Genomic DNA, 11658 nt, shown 5'->3' with positions numbered 1-11658 from the left:
ATACTCTTCCCCTCTCGTTGCTATGCATCTCCTAGATAGATCTTGCATGATCGTAGGAATTTTTTTGAAATACTGCGTTCCCCAACAGTTAAAACATGCAAACTACAAACATAGTTCAAACACGACATGCGACTTAAACTACCAACTTAACCTATGACAAGCAAACTACAAACACTACATATTCTCCTACTTGATATCATCGGACCCATCACTGTCACCGTCAGAATCGAGCACAGGAGGCTCCTGCGTTCGTATTCTTCTAGGCCTGTGGTGACAAAGGCCTTGCCTCGTCGTCATTCTTGCGCTTCGACTGCTCGCCGTCCCTCTTCCAGTAGAACTTCGTCTCAGCTTGCACATGCTAGGATGTGCCCTAGTAAACGCTGCCATTGCCTCCTCGTCGCTCTCTCTGATGTTGTCCCGCTTGTCAACAACAATGCGGGTAGTCGAATTGGTCGGGCTCGACTCGATTGTCACCGGCGACCCGACGAGCTACGCATCTACCCGAGATTCAATCTCCAGGAAATTGAGCCTCATGCACGGGAGACCGAGCCTCCACACGGTGACGTTGACGGCGCGGGCGATAGGTCGGCCGTCGGGGTGTAGATTAGAGTACTGCAAGGTCATAATCTAGATGAGTTTTTGGCCTTGCAACTATATGTGAGATCATGCCATGAAGTGCATTAGGTTACATGATGATTATGAACACTTTTCACAGGTCTTGATCAGCATGATGGTTTTCCTACGATATTCTCCCGTGCAACAGTGGTACACTGTAAATTTCCAAGCCACCACGCAGGTCGAGCGGCTGCCTAGGCCTTGTGTTGGCGTGGTGGTGCTGGAGGAAGAAGCGAGTGCCGAGTGCGCCGCCCCCTGACCTGACGTACCCGGCGAACGCCGCTCCACCATGCACCCTCGGCGTCGTCAGGGAGATGTCTGCCACCTCCACGGCCACGGCCCCTCCACCAGAACGCCGTCGCCGAGCTGATGCAACCCTTGGTCGGCCGCAGGTGCATCACATCGTTTCCGTCGTCCATCGCGGCGTCGACTCGCGCGCTGTTCCCGCCCTCGCCATGTCGTGCCGTGTTGGCTGTCAAAAGAAACAGCACAGTGGCAGAGACGGCAACGTGTCCGACGTAGAGTACGTGGAGTCACGGGGTTGGCCGGCTTTTGACTTTTTGACAGAACATCCGCCCGAGCCGAGCAGCGGATGGTTGACCAATTCCAACGTGGTCGTCGCGCCGACCTGACTAGCAGTAGCTTGCCTCAAAACCCACCCAATCCGCCGGAATTCCTCAGTCGGCAAAAAAAGACCCAGCACCATCGGCGCAGGCGGCCGGGCGATTTAGATTTGCTTTCCCTCCTTCGCCTCCTGCGACAGATCGGGGATGGCCACGCGGTCGCGGGCGCGCCGCCTCCTGCCGCTGCTCACCTTCGTCGCCCTCGGCATGGTCCTAGGTGCGCGCCCTCCCCTCCCCGCTTGCCCCCTTGCTCAGCTTCCCCTCTCGCCTCGCCGTGCCTTGATCTGGGTCGGGCCATATGCTACTGCCGTGTTCCTTTTTCTCCTTCGGACCTGGAATCTCGACGCTTGGAGATTTCGCGCTCATGGTTTGGTTGATGACGCGAAATGTCCCGATGAGGAGTTTCGGGTGTTGAATGGGGCGAACTGACTGCATGCGGCTAGGCTGCTAGCCGACGCTAAATTTTACGCCTTCTGGCTCTAATGGGGGATTGCCAAAAATGAAATAAATGGACAGTGCCGGTGGCTTCATTGAGGCCGCACCTTCTGGATCGGAGTCGATTTGACTGCTCCAAGATCACTTGGAGGGAAATGAACTTGCTGCGGAAGCGTGGAGCATCCTGGCATTTGTGAGGCCGTAATTAGCTTCGTGCCTGTTTGCTTCCACATGCATGCCCAGCACTCTGAGTCAAACATTGCTCTGCTCATGAATTTGGTTGGTTTTGGCATCTAGTAATACCAGCTGAACCAGCAAAGTTACATCCTCTCTTTCTTCAGAGATATTGTTAAGAAGACAATAACCACGTGGTATGATGTCCAAATCTTCGTGGTGTCTAGTTTGGCTCAGTGTGGTCCAGCCACTTTTCTGATAGTATCTCAGATTATTCTTCAGATCCGGGTCTGGAACTACATGTATATACTCTGATAATGTAATGATTGGATATGATATGCCCTTTGATTTTCTCAGATTAAATAAAGATTGCACTTGTTGCTTCAGTGGTCATATCTTAGTCTCATGTTGCTCTTTTCTCCACAAATGCTGGCTCTTTGATTCACACTTTCATTTATTAGATGTGTTGCTTCAAAAACTGTATATTGGTTTCATCCTTGCTTTTTTTTTTCTTTCCAAATGCAGGTTCCCTGCTTCAGTTAGCATTTTTCCGCCGGCTTGATGATCACTCTCGTATGTCTATCCTCTTAGAAGTTGCATTTAACAGTATAAATGTGTTTTCTTTCCTTGTACCTGATTCCTTTATAAGAACAGCCTGCCATTCTTGTCCATCTTATGTACTCTGCTGTTGATGACTTTGGCCACGTTGCCTTGCATCAACTTAAATATGTTATTGCTGTGTGCATCGGTGGATACAGAGGCTGCGAGGTTTAACATTCCTTTCCGGAAAAAATATATTTTCTGTAGCATTCCGTTTTGTCTTGATCAGTCATTTTTGCATTCTTAAATACCTTTTCCTTAAAAATTTAAATGTGGAACCAGAACCTGTTAAACCCTGGTATTCATTAGTTTGGGTATAATGTTGTCTCTGAGTAAATCTCGTTTCATATAGCCCTCGAGTAAAGGCATAGGCTGTACTTCTTGGTTAGTATTTGTGTGTCTAACCAAACATTAGGTGCTATGCATGGCAGATACGGGGCATTTTGATAATGATCAAGAGGCAGCAGATCTTCGACTTGGATACGTAAGTTCTGCCATTATTGATGGCTTTGGCTGTATGCCTTCTCTGTAACTTTGTACGTAGACTTCTATTTTGGCTTTTATTCTTGCAAACTACCATAGCTGAGCTCCATTCGTCTATTATTATATTCAATGACATCATCAGTGAACTATCATGTCGCCCCAGAAATATGAAATAAATTTGTGAACTCCACATTGTCAATGTGAGTATGTTCCTTTTTCTATTTTATCTAAGTGACTAGATTTGGTTTTTTTTCTAATAAATTTTCTGCATCGGGATTTGTTGAAAAGTTGCAGTGATGTTTGATTCATCATTTGGGTCTTGAAGCATAAGTTACATTCTTTCTTCTGGTTATCACACCATGATTTGCTTTGCTTGAAGTGTTTTTCTGTCGCACAAAAATGCCGTAGTATAAAGTTCTAATTTCTCAATACCATTCATGAATCTTTTGGGGATTTATCTATATTTTGATCAGGTGCAAATGATTGGATAACACTGGTAAGTTGTGAAATCGGATATGCACTTGTTTTACTTTAAACTGAACTCTCTCGTGTTTTAATTTTGGAAGAACTTTCTTGTATGGACACTCTTGGTGTATGGTAATTTTATATTTGGATAAATAGCATATAGCTTGGGGTGTAGGAATTGGGACCCTGTAACACCTGGCTCTCGACTAGGGTTAGAATATTCTGAAATGTTGATGTTGTGCTTCCTTGTAAGGTTGTAACCATCTATCTCCACTTGATATGGTCAATGATGTGTGATGGGTTTTACGTTGTGCTGTCCTCTTTGGCAATCATTCAATTCATACTCAAAATGTTAAAAATGTTAAGTCCAGAGCACATCTTCTCTTCCTCTTACTAAGCAAATATTTGTGTTTATAATATGTAGGTGAAGCCTGAAGTTATCAGCTGGAAACCCCGAATAATTGTTTTCCACAACTTTCTTAGTTCAGAGGTTTGTTCCTTTCTCTGGTTGTCATACTTGGGTTTAAGCTAAATCGGTCTTCTCCACAATATTTCATTTCAAGATTTTTATTTATTGTGGTGGTAGTTTGTTTAAACCCCAAGGCATTATGCGACATGCTTTCCAGACCAATACAATGGAAAATGCACAAAATATTGCTTGACCTTTTTTTTTGTCTAATCTCTGCAGGAGTGTGATTATCTAAGAGAAATTGCTAGACCAAGGCTCGAGATTTCTACTGTAGTTGATGTCGCAACTGGAAAAGTATGTGGTTTGGCTTTGAAGTTATAATATATTATCAGTCTTCCCAAAGCGAGTACTTTTTTCCATTTGATCAGCAGATCAGCATTGTTTCTGTTTTCTTAATCCGTATCCAGTTTATACACTTCACCACTCAGACTGAGAGGACAAATAGGAATTAGGGGGAGCATAATAACACCAAGTTCAGACCGTAAAGCTTGTCTTCTCTAGATTTATAATGCTGCAGTTGTTATGTGCCACAGGGTGTAAAGAGTGATGTTCGCACAAGTTCTGGTATGTTTGTGAACTCTGAAGAACGAAAATTTCCAGTCATTAAGGTTCGTTCACACTACTTGACTTCGACCCTAGGTTACTTACCATACTTTTTGGCCCCTTCAATACATTCACTAATGCCTTCAGCTATGTTATTTCTGCAAGAAATAACTTTGTAAGAATGTCTGTTTGTGTGTCATAATATGAGTTCACTTTTTGTCTATGTGTTGTATTATCTTGGTTGTCATTTTGTGACGCGCCGAGACAAAAGGGTCCTTAATGGAACCTTATAGACTACTAGACATATGTTTGCTGCATGACTAATAAGGAGACTTGTTCTCTTCATAAGTTACATGACATAAGATTTCTACCCTAAGTTTGTTCATCTTTGTAAACAATATTATCTAGAATGGCCCACCTCCAGATTATCGTATAACTGCATTTAACTATGTATCCTGCCCTTTTATCTCTTAGGCCATAAGAAGATGATGCGTTATTGAGATTATATCCTCGGTCCTAGCTTTAAGTTGAAACTAAGGTATTGCATCCTTAGTAAAAATGGGACCAAGATTTGACGTAGGCGGAAATTTGAGAACTTTTGTCTGGATTGAAATAGAGTATCATGTTACCATGGGTGACATTATGTCAAGCTGACATGTTTATATAAATGCAAAAACCAAAACCAGGCTTTATAATATGTCAGGATGCGAAAAATGTGATCAGTGGCACATGGAACATATATAATACCATCGTTCATGACAGATATTGCAGATTATGTAGTGTTTATCTAGGTATGCCTGAATCTGAAATGTGGTTTTTGTGGAACTATTACTTTATGTATTGGATCTGAATGTTGATTTACACTGTCTAGTATATAAGGTTCCATGAACTTATCAAACACATCAGTTAAACATTACTCCTTCCGTAGTGATCTAAACGCTCTTATATTTCTTTACAGAGGGAGTACTTACTAAATTCATGTTTATATGGTCATGATGGCACTATAGTCTATACTAGGTGCAGTATATTAGTGCACTACTTAGCAATGATACATTCAGCTTTTGACTATCACTGGCAGTGTCACGGTGACCTCCTTTTACTTTGTCAAGTATTCCTACTATTGATGCCACATTGCATCCCTTTATCAGAAGTTAAATTGGAATCTGAGGCAGAGTCATTGAATACTACATTCTTCTTCTACTAACATTTGTTTTGTTCTCCCCAGGCAATAGAGAAGCGGATTTCTGTATTCTCACAGATACCTGTAGAAAATGGGGAACTCATCCAAGTATTGCGGTACTAGATTGAATTCCGACTGTAATTTTCTGAAGTTCTTTTCACTTGACTACTGTTGTAATTTCTTGTGAGAAACTACTGTTGTGAAGTTAACTTTAAAGTTTAAACTACAGGTATGAACCAAGCCAATATTACAGGCCGCATCATGATTACTTCTCTGATACTGTAAGTCGAACTTCTTATATTGAAATATATGTTATTATGACATCACCAGACTAGTCGTTACATATTACTAGTATTATTGTTAGTCATTTCATACTTCAAACTAATTATTTCAACATGTACACTGTGGACGGTCAATCTACAGTTCAACCTCAAACGTGGGGGGCAGCGTGTTGCTACAATGTTGATGTATTTGACAGATGGAGTTGAAGGTGGTGAAACCCATTTTCCTCAGGTCAGCTGAATTTATACCAACTTGTTATGTCATATGCTTTTTGACTGATATAGACCGATATGGTGATAGCACTTTTTTTCCTTGAAAATGATGAAAATGAAAGAGTGTTGCAAGGTAGTAGACATTTGAGCTACAACAAAGAACTGTGGCGACACGCAAAAGCCTACTCTCCTGGCATGAATGACTCCAAGTGTTCTGCACCGCTTTCACCCAAAGCCATGCCTCGGTCTTAATCGTTTGAGTAGCAAATATCGGTATAGACAAGTGTTGGTGGACACCTTGACATTATGTTCATTCCAGATCTCCCATGAAACTATTAAGTTTCATACACCGACCAGTAGAACCAAAAGTCCTAACTGATGGAGAAGGTTGGGCAATCCTAAACGTGTACAGAAAAGGGACAAGCAATTTATTTATTTAAACTACGAAAGCCAAGAGTTGAACCCAAAACCTCTTGGCTCTGATACCATATTAAGTTTCATGCACCAACTAGTAGAACTGAAAGTCCGAGCTGATGGAGAAGGTTGGGCAATCCACATATACTTCAACAGAGACAAGCCTGGCGGCCGAAAGAATTGCTTTTCTTTGTGGCCCTCTCTCCGAGGAGATAGCTAACCACCAATCTTTGACCGTCGTGACATTACTCCAAGTGTTGGTGCGAAAGTCAACCAAGCCAAGCCAGTTTTTCATAGCATATCGCGTCACTCAAGCTGGTCCACCATCCACACCCTTTTTTGGAATGTGAAGCACACGGAGATTTTTGATATTTCAGAGGAGCCCAGGTATTCCAAATAAGTGTCCATGGGAGATGCCATAACTCCTTAAAATTGAATCGTTGTACACATGTCTTTTATTATGGTTACCATTGCACGCCTTCTTTATTTTCCAGGTATGTTCAGGAAATACTGGTGGCAATGGTAGTCGTCCTTTCGTAGCATGTCCATGCATTTTTTGTTTACATAATTCACATGATATAGTATGGCGTGTGTTTCTCCAATAAATGAGTATTTCTCCTTCATGAGTATTTCTCCAATAAATGATTGTATTAGAGCATCTCTAGCAGATCCCGTAAAATCTCATACTGCAAAATTATTTTAGGGTATCCTGTAACACGCTTTTACAGTATGGCATGTGTTCCGGCAGAACAGATCCCATAAAACTCGTTTTGGACCAGATGTGGAGCCCACTTGTCAGCAGTTAAATTTACAACATAGTCCCTGAAATATCATAAAGCACCCTGAAAACAAGACGTAGGCTGCAATTGGGTCCTAGCCACGGCCATGGCAATGGTGCCGAGCTGCTCCTAGCCAGCCTCGTGCGGCAGCTCTCCACGGCTCATGGCCAGCCTCGTGGCTAGCTAGCACTCACGGCCAGCAACGGCTAGCTAGTACGCATGAGCGCGCGGCAACGCGGCGGCTAGCTAGCACACACGCGCAGCAACGGTGGCTAAGCTAGCACACACGCGACGGCGCGTGGCGACACCATCAATGGCAGCTTCTTCGGGCGCGTGCTGTGTGTTCGCCGGCCACGGCGAGGCGCTGCATCTTGGCTGGCTCCGTTTGGATGGCGGGGGCCACGTGCGGATCGTGGCCAGCGGGGGTTCGTCGGGAATGAGATGAGGAAGGGCGGGGGCGGCGGCGGGGATGGCCGGAATCGACCTCGGGCGGTGTCGAGGATGGAAGGCGCGGGAGCTGAAAGTTCCCTTCCGCCAACTGTTTCTTGTTTTCAGTTCCCTGTAAAAATTGCCTCCAAACCTGGGTATCTAGGGTGTGAGGGCTTTTTTCTAGGGGGAGCTGTATAATTTTTACGGGACGAGGCCATTTTGCGGGATCTAGATTGGACTTTTTTTTCCGCTCAAAACTGTGAAACGACGGTTATTTTACAGTTCCAGGTCTTTTACAGGATCTGCTAGAGATGCTCTTATGTGGCTTCTTTAGAGAATTTTGCAGCTCGTTTCCCTTTGTGATAATCTGTCAGGCTGTCTTCTGGTTTATGCAATTTGTGGTGTGGGAGGGGTGCCCTCATGCTGTGTGCTCTCTTCTGTTCCAGGCAGGAGATGGTGGTGAATGCAGTTGTGGAGGAAGGATGGTCAGAGGACTATGTGTGAAGCCAAACAAAGGAGATGCTGTGCTCTTTTGGAGCATGGTGAGTTATTCTCTCTCTAGTTTTAGACATGTACCAGCAAATCATACATCAAAAGGGTGGATCAATACAGAGTATTTCTTTCAGAGTATTTCTTTGTTATCTTGCAATCTATTTCTTAAACGATCAATTAATTGGTTGATCTGATGGTTTCCCCCTACCACCTGTTTATTTTACTGGTATGTTTCAGGGATTCGACGGTAACACAGACTCGAACAGCCTTCACAGCGGATGCGCTGTTGTGAAAGGGGAAAAGTGGTCAGCCACGAAATGGATGAGGCAAAAGATGACTTTCTGATTGCAGATAGGCATTCTGGCATATAGGCAGAATAGAGAGGGGATTCTTTTCCTTGTAATCTGTAGTACAGATATACAACATTAAAGGAATAAATAAAAAGTTGAATGATATCTTTACTAGCAGCAGGAGGCACTAATCTTCCTAAGAGGAAAAAAACATCTTGTCCAACATAATCTTTACCTTCAAATTGCATCATTTTGCATAAATGTCTTGGAGGTAGGGCTTCGCTGCATGGCACCAAACATGAGATGTTACATGCGGAGTTTCAGTAAAATGTGGGGTAAATATGGAGCAATAAGGTTTGCTAACTGGTGGTTATGAACGGAATTTATAAGTCATGGATATATAAAAATTGGTGGAATCAAGATATGAAAATGGAGTGCTCTCACAGTATTTCATAGCAATTTTTTTTTGAAACTGCATTTTTTTTGTTTTTGTCAGATGCGAAGGATGGGAGCCCAGGTGTTTGGGTGAAGATACAGAGTTATGTTAGACGGCCACACGCATAGACAAAAGTAGATGGACAGTAAAGCACATGTGTATAGGAAAAAATCATTTTGAAGAAAATCAGAAGAGCGAAGTGCTAACATTATACATTTACTGCAGAATGCAGACACATGTGTATAAATGCATACTGGAAATCCTAGTAGAAAAATCAGACAATCACATCTGGAAGTACAGGTACAACAAGAGATGGACAAATCGTATGCTGGACATTAGCAATTTTTATCGTCTTTCCTACTTATATAAAGATTGGAGTTGGTGATGGATTAACATATGGCTCCCAACATCCTTTCCAAATAAACAACTACATGCATCTTCATATGTGGAACTAGCAACCTTGCAAGAGACATTTAAATAAATGAACTTTACTTATATGTGAGATCTATCATAAACAAACAAACACACTACTTCCATGTGAGATCAACTTTTTCTAAAAGGTACTAATAACAAAGACAAAAAATGCGACTTCAACTCAAAATTGATCTTGGTTTTAGTTCTCTTCCCAACATACTATGGCCATTTGAAATTCTTTGGCGCTGCATGTCTCTCACCGTATTTTTGCTTTTTTTTAATCATAAATCACGCAATGGACATGAAGGACACTAACATTATTTCACCATCTCTAAGCCAATGATTCTATGACAACACATGAGCATCGTGCTAGTACGATGAAAGGTCTGAAGTCTACAAAGGGCAGCTACACTAACGACTGACAACTGCTAGGAACTTGTTCCATCAGTTTCACATCCTAACTTCGACCATGCGTCACACCAAGATCTTGAAGGAAGGGCATTTCCAAGGGCAAGTGTCAAATTCAGCCGCTGTGTGTACATGGACATGTCCGTGATAGAGCCCTTGTTCTCGACAAACAGTCTGTCCAAGGCGCCCCCATTTCTCCCCTCTCCGTATGTCCAGGCATTTTTTTTGATCATTTTTATCCTTTTCAACCAAACTTGATGAGCACTAGAAACACATATGCTAAACATAGAAATAAAAAGTTCAAATTGAAAAATACATAATTCAAACATACAAATTATTTGTAGCATAAAATTCAAACAACATCATGGATAATCCACAAATGCTCTACCAGATTATTTAGTTGATGCACTCCTGGATCTCGAAGTTGATGACGCATCTCCAAAAAATTGTGCAGCATGTTCTGCATCTCATTCTGGGAGGTGACATGTTCTCCAGGCTTCTCAAAATCAACATTGCGTATGTCTTCACCCTCATCCTCCACAATTATGTTGTGCATGACCACACATGCAGTCATGTCTCTCATAATATCTCAAGAGCCCACATATTTGCAAGTCCACAAACAACAAGCCAACATGCCCCAAGCACTCAAAATTTCCTCTCCAGATCATTCCTAGCACCTGCATTTGGGCGAAGGGATTTTTTATTTTTACCTTGGAGCTCAGAGATAGCCTTCAAAATCGCGCCCATTTAGGATAGATACAATCAACAAGGTAGTACATCATGGTGTAGTTGTGCCCCATTGACGATGTAGTTGCACTCCGGAACCTGCCTGCCACATAGTGTTGCAAACAATGGAGATTAGTAAGTCGCCGTGAGACCCTGCCATGCCAAAGAGTGTCAAATACACAAGTCATGTTATGCCACTGCGTCTAGTATGATGGCAAGCTCTCCGATATAATATTGGTATTGCCCTTGCAAACCTACAAGACAGTTCTTCCATTCCCAGTGAATGCAATCGAGAGAAGATAGGATACCAAGAAAGCCTCTTGCTTCTCCAAATGCTAAAAGCTTTTATGCGTCCTAGGCATTTGATTCTCTCAAGTACTCCTCTTCAAGCACCTTCACCACCGAATGTTCACCCTCTTCTATCTGAGATATCATCACAGAGATGATTCTCAAACACTAGTGATATATCGATAGACCTAGAGACAACCTCCAAACCTTCACAAACTTTTGGGGTAAATCACAAAATGATTCCTCATTGACAACACCTACCGCCTAGGATTCACCAACCTCCAAGAGTAAAAGATCAAAGGAAAAAAATAAATATAAACTTGCTTAAACCACATAAATCATAGGTCAAAAGAGAGAGGATGAGCGGATCTACGGTTGTGTGAAATTGTAGGATCGATTAAGATATGTCTACAGGAGGGGGGGTGGGGTGACGAGGACATGTACCTAGGGTAGGGTCATAGGCCTGTCCTAGACGCCCTACCCAAGGACACTGCCCTAAAGTCAAGCACATTCAAGAGACAACAGAAGATACCGACTGAAATCACATTGGAGTGCATTCCACTCGACCAGATATACCACTCGGATATCCCAATTCCACTCGACCAAGATGCAGTCATTCGACCACACAAAGAATCACTCGGAGAACAGGAGATCTAAAGCCACCCCAGGATGGCAACAGTCAGGCGTTCACTCCATAGTCTTAAGATCATTTATAGTCCTTTATAGCTAGCCTTACCAGTAATGCCCTGTCTTAATGTACATTGAACCATGTGTAACTGAGGGCTGGAGAGGTCTGGCGCACTCTATATAAGCTACCCCCTCCTCAGGCACAGGGGTTCACACCCCCTGTAACTTTCACGCATATCCAGTCGACCAAGCCTCTGGGCACCGAGACGTAGGG

At 43.0% G+C, this 11658-nt stretch overlaps 1 protein-coding gene across 2 annotated transcripts; it reads left to right on the top strand.

Moving 5' to 3' along the window:
* Positions 1-1184: 1184 nt before the first annotated feature.
* On the top strand, positions 1185-8662 carry LOC125537824 (prolyl 4-hydroxylase 1). Of its 2 annotated transcripts, none has more exons than XM_048701142.1 (11): positions 1185-1455; positions 2373-2420; positions 2863-2931; positions 3820-3885; positions 4084-4158; positions 4398-4472; positions 5633-5703; positions 5817-5868; positions 6011-6100; positions 8150-8245; positions 8433-8662. In XM_048701142.1, the coding sequence occupies exons 2-11, from the start codon at positions 2409-2411 to the stop codon at positions 8538-8540; spliced, it is 714 nt and encodes a 237-aa protein (XP_048557099.1). In that variant the 5' UTR covers positions 1185-1455; positions 2373-2408; the 3' UTR covers positions 8541-8662. The 2 variants fall into 2 exon arrangements, with proteins under 2 accessions (XP_048557099.1, XP_048557098.1); XM_048701141.1 differs by having other exon boundaries at positions 1191-1455; positions 2879-2931.
* Positions 8663-11658: the final 2996 nt, after the last annotated feature.

This window comes from Triticum urartu, chromosome 2 (genome assembly GCF_003073215.2).
Source record: "Triticum urartu cultivar G1812 chromosome 2, Tu2.1, whole genome shotgun sequence".
Taxonomy (NCBI): domain Eukaryota; kingdom Viridiplantae; phylum Streptophyta; class Magnoliopsida; order Poales; family Poaceae; genus Triticum; species Triticum urartu.
Note: the sequence above shows the minus strand (reverse complement) of the source record. Positions and strands in the feature narration are given on the sequence as shown.